This window comes from Lupinus angustifolius, chromosome LG08 (assembly GCF_001865875.1).
Source record: "Lupinus angustifolius cultivar Tanjil chromosome LG08, LupAngTanjil_v1.0, whole genome shotgun sequence".
NCBI classification, from domain to species: Eukaryota; Viridiplantae; Streptophyta; class Magnoliopsida; order Fabales; family Fabaceae; genus Lupinus; species Lupinus angustifolius.
The window spans coordinates 25,230,036-25,247,672 of record NC_032016.1 but is presented as its reverse complement, the minus strand read 5'-3'; the positions used below and the strand labels follow the sequence as shown (position 1 = coordinate 25,247,672).

The 17,637-nt window shown below is 31.8% G+C and overlaps 3 protein-coding genes across 4 annotated transcripts; 2 read left to right on the top strand and 1 right to left on the bottom strand.

The window, feature by feature from the left end:
- On the top strand, positions 1,321-16,348 carry LOC109355578. Of its 2 annotated transcripts, XM_019598805.1 has the most exons (7): positions 1,321-1,519; positions 1,687-1,866; positions 2,204-2,419; positions 2,678-2,914; positions 8,440-8,443; positions 10,441-10,446; positions 16,334-16,348. In XM_019598805.1, the coding sequence occupies exons 1-4, from the start codon at positions 1,517-1,519 to the stop codon at positions 2,906-2,908; spliced, it is 630 nt and encodes a 209-aa protein (XP_019454350.1). In that variant the 5' UTR covers positions 1,321-1,516; the 3' UTR covers positions 2,909-2,914; positions 8,440-8,443; positions 10,441-10,446; positions 16,334-16,348. The 2 variants fall into 2 exon arrangements, with proteins under 2 accessions (XP_019454350.1, XP_019454351.1); XM_019598806.1 differs by lacking the exons at positions 8,440-8,443; positions 10,441-10,446; positions 16,334-16,348 and having other exon boundaries at positions 2,678-3,431.
- On the top strand, positions 7,002-11,467 carry LOC109355579 (zinc finger CCCH domain-containing protein 16). Its single transcript, XM_019598807.1, has 10 exons — positions 7,002-7,097; positions 7,197-7,337; positions 7,417-7,620; positions 7,692-7,787; positions 7,962-8,055; positions 8,334-8,554; positions 9,214-9,320; positions 9,416-9,569; positions 10,926-10,998; positions 11,106-11,467. The coding sequence occupies exons 1-10, from the start codon at positions 7,063-7,065 to the stop codon at positions 11,142-11,144; spliced, it is 1,164 nt and encodes a 387-aa protein (XP_019454352.1). The 5' UTR covers positions 7,002-7,062; the 3' UTR covers positions 11,145-11,467.
- Positions 11,945-16,251, bottom strand: LOC109355577 (uncharacterized sugar kinase slr0537). Its single transcript, XM_019598804.1, has 5 exons — positions 15,742-16,251; positions 14,629-14,891; positions 13,852-13,969; positions 12,861-13,069; positions 11,945-12,527 (listed from the first exon to the last, which is right to left on the bottom strand). The coding sequence occupies exons 1-5, from the start codon at positions 16,138-16,140 to the stop codon at positions 12,053-12,055; spliced, it is 1,464 nt and encodes a 487-aa protein (XP_019454349.1). The 5' UTR covers positions 16,141-16,251; the 3' UTR covers positions 11,945-12,052.

Genomic DNA, 17,637 nt, shown 5'->3' with positions numbered 1-17,637 from the left:
TAATGCAAGTTTGTTTGCCACTTGAATCACTATTCAATAAAGAATTTTAAAGAGTCTAATATAAGATTTAATATTTTAGTATGTTATAATCTGATCATAAATTTATGATTTAATATATTAATGTTATAAATTTCAGTATGTTAAATAAATTAAAATTTGACAAAGTTTGTGAGTTTGTCCCACCCTTAATTCGGATAATTTTTTATTTCCTTTGACGATAGTAACCGTGAATAAAACATATATAAATCACCGCACAAATTCTCTAGCATTATTTATAAAATGAAATCCCCTGATACTAAATAAAACATGTATAATTTTTTTTTTATATTTCCAATATAATGAATGCAATTATTTTATACAGAAAGGTGCAATTGCTTTAGAAAGATGCAATAAAATGTGAGACATGATTAAGATTTCAACCCACTTCTTCAATTACCATAGGTTGTGACAAAGTATGATGGAGGATAATATAAACTAATAGTAAATTGAAATTAAATACTTTAATCTTCGAATTTTTGTGATAATAATAAGTATGTTGGTAAATGGGAAGGAGACTAGGTCTAGTTGGATAAGAATTGATTTATAGCATACAAGATTATATTTTAAATGTTTGTATCAATAACATGTGGATATTGTTTCATAGAACATGAACTTTGTCCATACCCTATAAGTTCAGTCAATTCACCTGAGTTAAAAGACATAATATTCATACACGATTCAGTCAAAAATATATAAAAAACTTTTTCATAAAAAATAGATAATAAACTAATAGTAGTAGAGTAAAATGTGAAAAATATTTAATGACACAAATTACGAGTACTAACAAAATTGGAAATGATAATAAATGAGTAAAATATAACTGAAGGTGACCGCATGAAATCTGATCAGTTCATTTAAAAAAAAGAGATGGATGAATCATGGAGAAATATTACCATAAAAACATATATAACACATCATATTTAAAGATGAAAACTTTTTTGTTTTTTTATATTATCATTAATGAATAAATTTTAATTAAAATTAAATATTTAATATATTATCAAAATTTTATTGATTATCTTTCAATATATATGTCTTCGTATAAGTCTTTATTTGAACTTGATAGTCTCGGGTGGAGAGTTTGGTTCAGGTTGTGAAGTTTTAAAGAAGAATAATTATTGAGAGAGTTAATCGCACGTATCTGTAAATGTTCGTGGTTCGAACATGATTGCATCAAGTGTGATCATACTTGAAGAAAAAAAATGAATGATAGGTTCGGGTTGGGAGTTTGGTTTGGGTTGTGGAGTTTAAAGAAGAATGTAGATAAGCACTTGTTAACTTTACACCTTCCCTAGTCCCTACCCGCCACTACATAACTATACCCCCACTTCTTCCATTCTCTCTCTATCTTCTCTCTCATCCTTATATTTTTTCAGAATAAATTTCTCTTTTTCTTCCTCCTTCTGTCTCCAATCACTTCATATGACTCCATAATTAACACAATTCCATAACTCAAAACCATTGTATCAAGAGAAATATGGTTAGTACTTTTTTATTATATTCTTATAAAAATGTATTGGTTAGTACTTGTAGTCCATAACTACAATCAATATGCATAAATTCAACCCCTATCATATATAAAACACATGGGGTTCTTTATTTCAATGAAAAGATTCATTTTTTATTATAATTTTTGTGTTAATTTAGGAAGAAGAAAACGAATGGCCACCATGGTTGAAGCCACTTCTACAAACAAGCTTCTTTGTTCAATGCAAAGTCCACGCAGATTCTCACAAGAGTGAATGCAATATGTATTGTTTGGAGTGTATGAATGGAGCACTTTGTTCTGCTTGTCTTAATTCCCACAAAGAACACACAACAATTCAGGTATGAAATACCATTGATCCATGGATTGTGTTGAGGATCTATGACTCACCTAGATCCAATTTTGTTGTGATTTTGTAATGTGTTCCTGCATTGTATTTGTTAGGATCCAATCCAAATCCCTTTTGATTGATCCAAAAAATCTCTTTATTGGTTTTATCGGTTACACGTGCCATTTAATGCTAACTTTACATTGCATATGAAACTTGCTCTTTGAATAATTGCTTATTACTACTCAATTTTGCTCTGATTGTTTAGATAATTGTATTTTATTTGAGCTAGAATAAATAATGTGGATAATATCTCTAGTGATCACATTTTATTGTTTCAATTTTGAAAGATAAGGAGGTCTTCATACCATGATGTGATAAGGGTATCTGAGATACAGAAATTTGTGGACATAACAAGAGTCCAAACTTACATAATAAACAGTGCCAAGATTGTGTTCTTGAATCAAAGGCCTCAACCTAGGCCTGGAAAAGGTGTCACCAATACCTGCCAAGTCTGTCACCGCACCCTTCTTGATTCCTTCTCCTTCTGCTCTCTTGGTTGTAAGGTGCATAACTTATCAACTATATATATATATATATGTATATTTATATATACCTAATAGTGAATTGAGTTCATAGAATATTAGGAATGATGTAAATTGTAAAACCATTTTAACAACCTTGTTACTTTTTTTCTTGATAAAGTATGTAAACATTAAAGATGTAGTTTTTATGTTTCCCTTGATAAAGCAAGAAGAATGTAGTTGATGAGTATAGGTGTGTGGATATGAATGATCTGTTCAAAATTTCAATTTTCTTCTCAGATTGTTGGATCCTCCAAGAAGTTCCAGAAGAAGAAAAAGTTAGGTGAGACAGAAGGGTCAGATGTTGAAGGATCAATGAGTGGTATTAGCAATGGAAGTGTTAGAAACAAAATCCATAGCTTTACACCTTCAACTCCACCACCAATAGTTGTCAATTACAGAACTGCTAAGAGGAGAAAAGGAATTCCACATAGATCTCCAATGGGTGGAGGGCTTATTATACAATACTAGTCTTATTTACTTCCAAAAAGTTTCAAAATTTATATCGGAGTAAATCGTCAATTTGATCCTTAAGATTCGATTCTGGTCGTCCATCAATTTAGTCCCTAACTTTTTACATCATTAGCCTATCTGATTTGTAAATTTTTTGTTAGGGACTAAATTGGACAACCGATATGACCTTAAGGATAAAATTTACTTTTTACTTAAAAATAATGTGGTTTATATTTTGCATGTGTACAATACCTGCGCCCTGTTCAATGAGGCCGGTGTTGGAAAACACTACTATATCTTGTATAGAACAGAAACTAGGAAGAAAAATAGCCTTCAAAAAACAAAACAAAAAAAGCAAAGGAAATATATATATATATATATATATATATATATATATATAGATTGGGGTGTACGGTATAAGAATGGCATTCACATGTGGTTGTATGTGAATATGATGCTAAATGTATATAGTGGGTTTGTAGAAAGGAATTGTATAGAAGCATCAAATTAGACAATAGAAAAGTTTATGATGAGTGTTTATATTATTATTATATTCCCCTTGTTTCATACATGACCACTATCTTTGTCTTTTAAGTGCGATTTTTAATTATTGGCTTTTGTTTCTTCTCTATTCTGCTTTTGGAGTTTGGCTTCTTATCCAAATAATAGACTACAAGTTGATTCGTGTAATGCACGTAGGAATACACCAATAAATTGTATCGTGTCATTGTTCTTTACGGCTTTTAAGTTTTATTGTTTCTTCTTAATTTCCAGATTTTATTCTACAATTCTCTTATCTTTACATTTTTCTATCTTACACTTTGTATTATAACTTATTTTCTGTGTTTAAGGTCATCTTAGATTATTTTATAGACCGTTTAATTCTTAAGTAATTGATATATCAAATTGAGAGTTGCGAGATAACAACAAGATGAAACAAAAAGTTACAAGTCCAAGTTAAAAAGAAAATTAACTTCAAAACCATACAGTTACCAACAGATGTTGATTCAAGTAATACATGTTTGATTCCCCTTAAGCAAGACTTTAAATTCGAGTCTTGTAGATAAAAATATCTTTAAGGAGAATTACCCCACATATCTATAAATATTCTCGGGTTAAACATAATTACCTGTAGTGCAAATCCACTTATTTTGCCTATAACTATATGAAACCAATATAAAAATAAGAGTGTATTTACTAATATTAATTAAGTATATGGTATCTTTGAGTGGAACTATTTTATATTTTTGAGTGGATAAAAAAAGAGTCCCGAATGTGGAAGTTGAAGGTGGATGATGTGACGGAGACGTTGACATCAAATATTACCGGTATTACCGGTAAACACAATCTAGCCTCCTACCACAATCCTTATTTAAAGGATAAGGAAGGGTAGTTTCTTTTATATTTTAAAAAATGATTGAGATTTAATTTAAATTTCATAAATTATATTCAAATTAAATGACACGTATCTACATGTTGGAGATTTATAAATGTTTAAAATTTTATGTGTCACATATTTATGGGAGGATATTTATACATGAAGAGTGTTCTGATAGTTAGAGAATAATCCAAACTATTATCATCTTTGAAATTAGTTTTGATTAAACCAACAAAAATATTATGCAGGTGACATGAATATTTATTATACTTAAGAAATTCAATTACTAATACGGAAAAATAAACCAATGTTCTAAAGATATTTATAATATGTCATGTGATATTTATTTTTTAAAATCGAATTCTTATTTTTTATCATATTATTATTTATAATGCCTATCACTTTCCTTTGCCCCAATCATGTTGTCCCACGTGGCTCCAATTATTGTTATTTTTTTCAAACATCAATTTATCTCTTAAATGAATCGAAGCCCTCTTTGCGCCGTAGTTTATTCAAAGCAACATGACCAGCACCAATACCATGAATGAGGACCAGAACATGATGCTTCTACCATATAAATGGAGAATACTTTATGAGTATAATATATATATATATATATATTATTCGAGTAAAAATTTATACATAATCAATATATTATTCATCATCTATTTGTATTTTTAAAGAATCAATAAATTAATGATTATTAAATATTAATAGTGAATGATACAATAAAAATATACAAAACTGATATATTATTGATGTATACATTTTTCTCCTATGATAAATTATTTTATCATGTCATTCTTTCCCTGTCCACTAAATCAACATGAGTAATTAATGTCTTATCGATGTATAATTTTTAATATCATGTACCTGTTGGTGCCATTCACATTATTAAAAAAATATTGATTTTTTTAAACTAATTTATTATTTTTAAAATTTAATTAATTATTTTATTTAAAATTAGCTCTTCTCTCCATTGTGGAACAAAATTAATAATATATGCAATTCAGAAGAGTCAAATAGACTCAAAATTAAAAAAAAAACTAAAAAGATACAAATATCTCATTAAATTTTATATTTTATTTCTACATTTAATCATATCGATCATGAGATTGAACCCAGTCTCATATATATACTTCCGTGAACCAACTAGCATATGATTTTAAGTATCCGAGCTATATATCATTTATTTTTTCATATTTTTTCTTATATTGATATAATGATAAATTATTGAAGTTTTATGTTGTGGATATTTCAAGAAAAGAGATAAGTTAGGTTTAATTTTAAATATGTTCGATCTATATAACATGTGACCACATGAATTTGACGCATATAACATCTATAAAATTTTGAAGGTATGTGATTAAATTATTTGAAAGTCTCACTCTATTCTATAAGCCAATTTAAAAATCTATTTTTTAACAAGTCTCTAAATAGGTCATCAAACATATATTTAAATAGAGTGTCATGATTATTTTTAATTAAGTTTGTCTAATATTAACAATTGAGTTACATTTTTATGTGTATCAATATTCATATTTTACATTACTAATTTTAGAAAAAAATAATGTAATTTAAATATTACAAAATTAATTAAATATGTCTAATACACCGTTTAAATTACCTGAAGCATGATATATGGAGTTAAATATTTATTTTGAAAAAGTAATTGTCTTGCTCTGTTTATTGAAAAATCTGAATAATCAGATAATAAGAGGTATTTTTTCCAGTATTACTAGGATATATTTTCACCCTTTTAAATGTAGAATTAATCCATTTCGAAATGTGAGCTGTGAGTTCAAAGAGATCGAAAGAGGCATGAAATTTTGAAATAGGAAATTGACATAATGTTTATCAAGTTTGTACTCAGTTGGATGGACAAAGACGAAACTCCAACCCATCTTTTAAGTTTTGGTGTTAGTATCTGTTTGATATAAAGGATATAATACAGAAAACAATAACATAAAAGTTAACCTTAAAATATTTTGATTTATTGATTTGAAAGATGTTTAAAATCGAGGTTTACAAAATCATTTATACCTACTTTTTATAAAACGTTTGAATTTTTAAATCAACCTATGCTAAGCCCAGCTTCTTGATGTCTATGAAATAAATATATTCATTTACATTAAAAATTCGTATCGTAAATAAATAAAAAATATATATATTAATAATGTAATTTTTTACACATTATTCATTATTTATATTTAATTATTATTAACTATTTAAAAAAATAATATAAATAATAGATAATATATTCAAATAGAGCAACATAGTAGGCAAGTAGGAAGAATATATATATTTTAATTTGGTAGTAACAATCACTTCTAGAGTACAAGACTATCTCTCCAAAGAATTTATCTATTGATTTTTTAGTTTTTTGTGAACCCGTATATTAATATATTAACTTGTTTTTTATGTAGTATCAAAAAGATATCCTTGCAATTTTGCTAAAGAACTAATTTATTTTATGATGTGCGAGTGTGTTACTATCAGAAATCACACTTTTCACCTTTTGATCCATTCTATGATCTAATAGAGTCTTCACTACTCAATTAACATCCTTATTGGTAGTGTACCAACTTGTTAGGAACAATGTAATTTTTTTGGTACTACCAAATGCATTCCTTACATTTTTTTGGTAAAGAACTAATCCCTTTTAATATCTATTCACCATTCCCGACAAATGTTATTCATAAGAATCAAATCCTTTATATCACTATACCGATATGCATATATTGATTTGAGAAAAAATAGAGAATATCTAGGGTTGGAAGTGTGGAAGTAGAAGATGAGAGACGTTTGCAGAAACTTTCAGCGAGGGAGGTAGGTCCTCTTTCTCTTTCTCTTTCTTTCTTTCTTTCTTTCTTTCTTTCTTTCTTTCTTTCTTCTTTTTGATTTCTTCTTTATTGTTATTTGTTTCAGTTGTCAATATGGTGAGAGGTGTAGATATCTACATCAACAACAACAACAACAACAACCACAACAAAACACTAACAATCCATTCGGATTTGGAAACAAAAACAACAACAACAACAACAACAACAACAATCCCTTTGGATTCAAGCCTTTTCTGTGTTGTTCATCTTTTTGATTTCTTCTTTATTGTTATTTGTTTCAGTTGTCAATATGGTGAGAGGTGTAGATATCTACATCAACAACAACAACAACAACAACCACAACAAAACACTAACAATCCATTCGGATTTGGAAACAAAAACAACAACAACAACAACAACAACAACAATCCCTTTGGATTCAAGCCTTTTGAAAACAAATGGAACCGTTCCAATCCTCAGAACGCCGTTTCACGTCAATCCGCTAATAATTCTCAACCACTCAATCACAAGTTAGTACTATTCATCGTTTCTTTACACTTAGGTTATATACTTTACTAAATCTTTCTTCATATCATTCAAGTTGCACTGATCCTCAAGCCTGCAAGCGTCAGATTTCTGAAGATTTTCAGCAAGAAAAACCACTCTGGATACTTACATGCTATAGCCATTGTAAAGGGTATGTTATATTATGTTATGTTCAAAATGTTCTGTAATCATACAAAATCATGTTGTCTATTCCGAATGTACTATATCTTTTAATCTTGTAGGAGAAATTGTCTAGAAGAATCTAAACCAGTGCACTTCTAAGATAACTATGTTTTCTCATAGCTTTTAACTTATTTTCTTGCAGTGCTGTTTGTGACATTGTTGGTGATGTTAGCTATGAAGAATTAAGGGCGGTAGCTTATGAGGATGCTAAGAAGGGGATGACTCTGCAATCGATAGTAAGATTCTGGATTTAATTTCAAGGGACTTTCCATTTATGATATTCAGAGAGATTGGATTCGATACCTTTGTTGCATTTTTTATTCCTTTTGTTTCTCATTTCTTGGAGGATACCTATTCTCTCCACAGTTGTAATTATTTCACGTTCCTCTAATAAGATTAATTTTCTATTTACAACAGCTTTCTCTACAATTTATTTTGTATGTTTACAACTACAATGTGACAGTTACTTCATACATTTGTATTCTCTGCCTAACCGGAAAATATATTGTTGCAGGTTGAAAAAGAGAGAAATATACTAAAATCTAAGATGGTTGAGTTTGAGAAGCTCCTTTCTCAACCCTACACAAAGCCACTGAATTCCTCTATTGACAGTCAAAATCAGCAGTCCATTGCAGCCAACACAAATCCGTTTTCAAGAACCACTCAAAATAGTGGTCCTTTGTCTGTCTCAAGCTTTAGCCAACTGGGTGCTTCATTGAACATGGGTTCTGAAAGGTAATGACCTATTGGAAAATATTTTCTGTATCTTCAGTTGTGTGGTGTTGGAAAATGACTTCAGGTAATTAAAATCCAAATTTAGTTAACAATGAGTGCGGAGAGCTCCAGTGGAATACAGTATGCATCTTATAAAGATATTGAAGGGGCATGATAGTTTGCGTGTTGCCTAATTTTTTCAGCTGGTTGCAGTAAACCTCTACTAGCATCACGTTTTTCTAGCACTGTTATCCACTACTTGTCTTTGCTTAGGATTATGGTGTAACTGTCACGAGAATGGAGAAACAAATGAGCCTTTTTTTATTTTGGTTTGAGTCTGAGACTGAGGTTTTAATATTTTAGATGCTACTACAAATTAGTTGGTTAGGTATCAGGTGCAAGCACTGTAGCTTGACCTGAGTCTTGAGAATGTGGTGTCTGAGAAGATTCCTGTAATGGCTAACTGGTTAGGTTACAGTGGTTTCCCTTGGAACTTTGGTCCCATTTGCACTGTGTAATACAAAGTATAGTGTGTGTTCTTGCATGGATAAGATGCTAGTCTGCAACCACTCCTTCCCATGCTATGATTCTGCCCTTCATTTTGTACTTCTCTTTTGATGTGATTTTATTTGTTATGCCTGCTCTGGGCCTAAGGTTACCTGTTTGAACTCTCTTGTTAGGCCTTCTGCACCACTAATGAACAGTCCAGCACAGACCGGTTTCTTTGGAAACGGAAGTACACATCTAATGAGCACTCCGGTGCAGCCTAATTTATTTGGATTTGGAGGTATGTATTTGTTGTAATTTGGGTAGCACCATGACTATATTTGTCTTCTGTGTTTATTCCCCACATATTTGTACCATTAATGTTGTAATAAAAACTAGGAAACTCTTCAGCATCCAACACAGCAAGTCTAAGCGGCAAAGGCTTCTCAGGTGCTCAAAGTGGCCCCAATTCAAATACTCAGCAACCATCCACTGCTTCCAACGACTTTAGCTCATTTGCAATGTTTCAAACAACCTCGAATGTTCAGTTGTAAGTCCATGGTCTCATTAATTTAAAGTTCTACAAAAGCAGTAGTCATAGTTTAACCAATTTCTGTTCTCATTATTCACTCAAAATTAGTTGAACTTTCTCTCTCATTGCCTGGCCAGGTACACATAGTATGCACAAATAGGGTTTAATTGATGTTATAAAACTCTGACCAGCCCTTGGGTGTTTTCTGCTTGTTGCATCTTCAATTTAGTTAGGCATTTTCAATTTGAAGTAAATCTCTTATCCTCTTGAGCAATCTTGTTTTATACATGTCCCTTATAACCAATCCCATTCTGTATTATTTATTTGAAAGGGCACATCAGTAGGTTTGTGACAAAAGTCACATGATCTACCTAACAGTAAATTTGAAATGATTATGATAGATTCTACTGAATTAAGTCAAACTATTTAAGATCTCATAAGGCTCTATACCTTAACTTCTATAGGAGTTGTCAACAGTTGAGCAAAGTCTTTTAGTTCAAATAAAGTACTGTTGGTAATTCTCATTTGAGAAAAATGTCAAAATGATGGGGGAAACAAGAATTCCTCACTACCTATTGAGAGTTTTAGCTTCACAGTTCAGGAGCTTGAACACTCATAACCCAGAAACAAGAAATGCTCTCTGGACTTTAGTGTCTAAGCGCCCAAAAGCCAACACTTAGGAACTGGCATTTGCAACAAGACCAAAATGGTTGTGCCTGGTGTGTACCTAGACGACTGCAGTTAAGCTCCTGAGTATTGGAATGTGTATTACAACCTCTCAAGGTTCTGCCTTCCGGGTAGATCCAGAGTTTGTCAGAGTGTGTGTGTTGTCCTAAATGAAGGGACATGGAGGGTTGCGATACGTGAATGGGCATGCCTGTCATGGAAGGTTGTTGTACATGGGTATTGCACCTATTTGTGTACATACCTCTTAATGGTTTGTCATTGAAAGTTGTAATACATGAAGGGAGCTTTATACTTTGTAAGAGGTCTCTCAATGTCTATAAAAGACAGTCGTCTGACATGTTTCTGAGGTTGATTTTTAATTCATTCATACATTTCCCATCTCAAATATTCTCCTACTGCGCAGGAAGTTTATTAGAGAGTTATCATTATTGGTTTCATCTGCTCGGTTGGTCATAAAAAGCAAGCAAGTGTTCTTAAATTGTATCCTAAAGGAACTTGCTGCATAATTTTGCTTTTACAAGTTAATTAGATTTTCAAAGATCTTATTTGTTAGCTTTGTTTGGTCTTTATGGCATATATGAATGATATGATCAAATTGGTTCTGCTTAGTAGAGTTTGAAAATGTTTCAGCTTAGTGCACAAGTTATAAATACTTTTGCATGTATTTATGGTTGTCTCTTCCTGTAGAAATAAGCCCCAAGTGGAGAATGTGTCTGGAGATGCCAGTATTTGGTTAAAAGAGAAATGGAATCCTGGAGAGGTAATAGTCTTCTGCCTTGGCTCACCCCGTCCACTACAACCTCCACCCCTGATGCCATCATTTTTTCTGTTTGTTTCATTTATTTGTTTACTGTCTCTATTTAACAGATTCCGGAAGAAGCTCCTCCAGATGCTTTTGTTCGGTAGACATTTGTGTATTACCACCCAACACAGTGATTACAATATTCGATAATGGGCTTGAGCTGGTTTAAAGAGATCGAATGCATATTTATTGAGGAGTCAAAAGTTGATTGTAGTCTGAGAATGTAACAAATCCAGAGGCCTTTTTGGAGCCAATATTACAAAATTTAGTCCCATTGCGAAATCTTTGAATGCTAAACAATAATCTGACTTGACTATCACATGCATATAGACTTCATGGATTTGGATCCTATCCATCCATCCCCTCTGAGTGTTATGTAAAAAAATAACAACAATTCATTAGCTTGCAAGATATCAAGCTTTCTTTCTCTTTTGGTAAATGACATAAATGTTTAGAAAAATCCTTCCATGTTCCTTATCTTCTAAGTTCTAATGACTCCTATAAGGTGTTGCTTAATATACAAAAGTTCAATAATTAGAATTGAAATTTAAATGTTGATTATTATGGTGTCTGTAATGCTTTCTAAAAAAACAGTAAAATACAGAGACGATATTGAATTAAACAATCTGGTGTCACCTGATGAGGATACTTTTTTTGGAGGGATCATGACAAGCACATCATAAGTAGGAAAAATAAAAGATACATTCTAATTAATTTGAAAGTGTCTTTGTATCTCCACTCTTACATTATGTGCAGAAAGAAAAACAAGACAGTTGCAAAATATAGAAACTCAATTCATAAAAGATAGGTATCAAATTACTCAACAATAATTAGTCATGGTACAAGTTCATCTAGACAAACTTACAGTATGCACCTTGCAATAAAAATTAAAGTAATGATGATCGAAAACTGGAAGGAAAGCTAAGTAATTCCGTTGAAAGCATAGCTATTTTACAATGAAAGTGTATGTACATGACTTTGAAATGTGTAACTAATGAAAGAATGTTAGAATTCAATGTAAAGTGCCATCTGATTGGATGCTTGAAATATGATCAGTGGCAACATCAGAATGAAGGGTTGGTGTATCAAGTTGAAATGCAAATGATTCAGCTAATTTGACTGCATCTGAAATTCTAAGCCTAGTCCCTTGTTGCCCAACAACAGTGGCTGCAACCTTAGCTGCTATTGTACCTATACTTTTCAAATCTGATATACCTCTTAGAACACCATATAGCACACCAGATGCATACGCATCACCAGCACCGCAAGTATCTACTGGAACACACGGAGAAGGAGGGATGTATACAGCTTCGCCTTTTATACCTATGTAAGAGCCCTTAGGACCATCTGTGACAGATACTAGAGGAACAAAATGGCTCAGATACCTTGCAGCTGCAGCTGAGCTTTCATTTTCATTAAAATTACAAAGTGCTTTAGCTTCGTCGCCGTTTGCAAAGATTAAGTCTGCATGATTCCCAAGAATTTCCCTGAAGAATGGACAAAGTTACTTATAAAAGGATGTAACAGTATGATCTACGATTCTAGGCTCGTATTATCATTTATAGAACAAATAAAAACATTTCCACATGTTGCGTCCTATTATCTCAACTTTAGTATGGAACTAATATACCAATACACATGAGAAAATTTAATTATTTGATTCCTGCAGGATTGAACTAGCATGTCAATATGTTTATTATTGTGGGTAAGGGATAGGAATTACATGCAATTTGATATGGGAATGAAGTCATTTTGGTATTCAGTGGAAATGAGTGAACTATTATTTAGAAAATAAACCAAAGTCAAGTACAAAATATTACCAGAAATCATCCAAGTGTCTCTCGATGCAAGAGACATCTGAAGCGGTTATTGCAACCAAGGCACCATTTGTCCGAGCTACCTCACATGCTTTTGTTATTGTTTTAATAGTATCAGGAAGTTCAAATAGATATCCTTCAACAACAAGTATGTTGGTCTTGGAAACTGCACTAGACAAGGATATGTCATAGTTAACAGTTGAAGATGTGCCCTGACACCAGAACACAGAAAAATTAGCATCTTCGCCATTCGTACATCAAAAGGAAATAAACAAGTGCACATAAAATTAGCCTCAACTAAGGTAAATGCAACACAAAAGTGCTATGTTTCTTAATAATAGCATACAAAGAGAAGGTATAATAAACACAACTTTATAGTAGTCAAATCACTGAATTGCATATAATGCATCCTACCATGAAATTTTTAGCTACTTGTTCTTATTAGCAAAACCTATATAACGAACCAGCAAAAACAGTTGCCGAGTGGAGGACAAATCTAATGATCACCAGAACTGCAAAAAGACAGTTGCATAGATACAGAAACTATTGGAAAAACATTTCCAAATGCACATTTGTGGAAGAATGAAATATTTCCAGTCAAATTACAACACACCACTATTCCAAGATTGATGCTTGAAGAAATAATAGGGCATTATCATTGACCAAACTTTCATGTCCATTAAGTGACAAATGTTTTCTTCAACGTACACAATTAAATATGAAGTACACAATTCAACTTTAAAACAGAAGAATACATGAAATTTCCAAGAAATTACTATAGTTGACTGATTCAACATGCATCTAGATATGTAAATGTGTTTCTTACAAATAAAACTGTATTACTCGAGCCGGAAGGGGAGGAAAAAAGAATAAACACACTATAAATTGTTATAAATGTATCTTTAGAAACATCTTATCACATGATTCTCAAGTTGCAACAAAAGAGGTAGCAGATATGTATATATCAATATTTGTCATTTGTAGCATATTGAACCTGATATGCAAGCATTGTACGCTGGGCATCTGGAGTGGTGAGAACTATAACTGTTCCAGTTGTCCCATCCTTGATAGGCTCAGAAAGAAATTGCACATTTGCTCGGCGTAATTTTTCTCTATAAAATAATTAGAAATATTTATTAGACAATCAATGTTAGTAACTTCATGAAATATCAATTGCCCAAAAGAAACTGATGGAATCATTGAATAACACAGCAACCTATGTCCAAAGGGTGAGTATACAGTACAATGGTGTTATGTGTGACACTTGAAAGCTTGCAATTAATTAAAACCTGAATATGTTAAAATATTAACACAGCTTCGTCTATACTTTTCCAAATACATCATCAACAAAATGTAGATAATAATAACTTTGGGGGTATCAGTTCATATGATATCACATTATACAGTTTATGAATTTGATTGTGTACTGTGCCTATATTACTCAACGAGGCTTAGAGGTATCACTCAAGCAATTTAGCCTAAACACTCTCCTACCCTCTATTATCTTTTATGCCTACCCACTATGGTCTACTTGTTTCACATTCTATAAGTAAAAGTAACAAAAAATTAAAAACCAAAGGCATGCTTAAGCTTAATGCTAAACATAAGATAATAATCACATATATCTCATTCCACCATCAATAATTGATGAGGGAAGGAAGTTTCAAGATAACTTCTTTCTTCTGTAAAGCTAAATCGGATACAACTTCAGTAACCAGACCAATTTGATGAAAAAGCTAATAAGAGCAGTGCAGAAATAGAGCAGGCAAACCTGTAGAAGCCACCCAGTAGATCACTCCCTACACTGCCAGTCATTGCAACATTTATGGCTGTAGCTCCAACGGAACGAAGTCCAAGTCTAGCGAGAGCGACTAAAGTATTAGAAAGTGATCCACCAGCTGCAGCTTTGTAGCTGCAACCATCCATAGCCTGCAAAACCCTACCTCTTTCCTCGTGATTTACAACTTTCCGTGTTCCCTTTTCTAATCCCAGTTTCTTCAGGAACTCATCCTCAACTGTGCCAGAGAAGTCTACCTAGAAGAATTCCAACACAAAAACACATTTGGGAAAACAACAGCACTTATTCAGTACACTTTTTAAATAGGCTAAAAAGACCTGATCTTCATAAAATTGATAAGTTTATTGAAATAAGCTAAAAGAAGTTCATAATTCAGAAACTAATTTAATAAACTACTTTGGTAAGTTAATTATCATATTCTTTTCTCATAAACCCAAATCCTTATGCCCCTATAAGATCTATAGCTATTTCCGAACTTCATCTATTGCAACATGATGAAGCTACACATCCCTTCAGCGCGGCACTAGAGAAACTGATCAGAAAACAAGAATTGGGAGAACTTTAAAATGTTAAAAAGTTCCAAAGCAAGGGAACAACACCACTCTATTCTGAAAAAAAAAAACAAGAAAATGCACAAATGCTATATAGTGGACAGGATTGTCTCATTCTTATTGCAATCATCAACTGAGAAAAGATAACCACATCATTACCTCCAAGGCCACAACTTTCATATTCCATTATTGGTGCACTTGATACAATGGTAGAGTCCCCTATTTATACTTGAGCTATGGAGAATTCTACACTACTACACTTCATTGCTCCACTATAGTACTCAATGCATAGTGCCAGTAGGAACTAAATACTAAATGCTAGACAGTGCACAATTTTCATATATCAAGAAAGTAGGACTTAATGATATAGTTGTGGATCACTGAATACAAGTTTTAATCTATAATTATTTCTAACAACATATCCATAAGCAATGAAACTTTGACCCTTCATAGATAAATTACACTGTCAGCAACAGAGCAACTATTTTTCCACTGAAAAAAATGAAAAAAAACTGAGGAATGAAAAGGGAAATACCATGGCTTGACCAAGACCCAATACATCCCATCTTTCAGGCAAAACTAGTGAACTGACAATAGCATCTTCTTCTTCTTCTTCCTCTGACCCATCCCCACCACTAGCCCTTATATGTTCAGCACCATATTCGTCTTCTTCTTCTTCTTCCTCTGGATTCTCACCGTCATATGGTGCATCCCCATTGACTCCAATGGTGGAAAAGGAGCAAACTTTGAAGTGCCCATAACGAGTAGAGTTACCTCTGCGCCTGTAGCGGCAAAAAGTGATGTGGGGGGTTGGTGAATGAGGAGGAAGATGAAAAGGGAGAGAACATGAAGGGGAAGAGGGTAAAATCGGAAAGAGAAAAGAAGTTGAAGTTGAAAGTGAAAAGTGAGGAGAGAAACGAAGGAAAAAAGACATGGTAATGAAAGTGTTGTTTTGTAAGAGTGTTTCTAAAGAAGAGAGAGAAGAACCATTTCCAAGTTTCACTTGGTTGTGGTTTCTTACAAACAAATGAAACAAGATAAGTAGAGGGAGGATAACTCAAATTACATGTCAACCCTTTCACCATCTATAACTTATACAAACTCTTCTCATTTTTTTTTACAACTAGTTCATTTTCTAAAAGGATAGTATATGGAATTGTGATGATTTTTTAAAAAAAAGGAATGGCTATGTTAGATTTTTGCCATTGTTATTAGTTTTTCATCACCTCCTTCTACCCAATAAGGAATAGATTGTTTTTTAATACTTATTAGAAGGAGATTCTTTTACAACAATTTTTAAAGTAAGGTCAATTCATATATTACATATCGTTATCAATAAGTAACGATGTAAATAGGTTGGACTATCTATTGGAGACCTATTACTTGACTGGTAACAACTTAGGTCAGGCAAACTTTTTTCGTGAATAAGTCAAATTTAGATTTTTTTTAAAAGCTTCCTTAATTGTATTATATAATAATATTCATATTGTACCATTTTAATATAAAATGTATATAAAAATATAATTTAATTATTAAAGTTAGATAAAATATAGTTAAAACTTAAAAGTATACCAATTACCTTATTTAAAGGTAAACATGGTGGCCTATTTAAAAACGATACAATATAATAAACTTTTAAACAAACTAAGATGTTATACTAAACTTATACTTTAATCTTTTTTAAAAAACTAACATGTCATGTTCAGACTCCATATGTTATATATGCTCTGTTTATCCTTTACTAATAAGTTGTTGGTTTTTTGTACTAATGATAATATTTCTCACCTATTTTGATAAGAAATCTATCGAGATGCGTAACTATTTATCATATCAAGTAACCATTTTGACATTTTTGTTCAACCTTCCTTGTTAGTTTAGTGCCGTAACACTAATAGTAATATATTTACATTTTCTTCTTCGGCATGGCCACGTTCTTCTTTAAAATTAGAAGTTATCATTTGTGCATTATTACAAGAAGCTCTAAAAAATAAATTATTTCTTCCCCATAATTTAAAATTATTTTTTTTACAACTTAAAAAAACGAGTACTTTACTTCAACAATATGGCCAAGAACATGGCAATAACAGAAAAGGTAAAACGTTGAATCAGTTTTCATCCATCTTACTGAAAAGTACCAATTTTTTCTTAAAAAATAGACCTTAAAATTAATTATCAGCAGCCCTTTTGAATAAATTGTTGTCCATGTATGTGGGGTGAAGTTGGTATAACATTCATTTTGAAGTTGTACCTAATGTTTATATATTATAATGACATAATTCCAATTACTTTTTTATGTTGTTGCCACATCCACAAGCTAAATGATGTTTGTAGGTTGCTAGTCATCTTCCTACCATCCCAAAGTTTATCCATTGCTACCTCTACCTTACGATGAGTGTACATCTGCTATCCCACACTTAGTATTATTCTATGT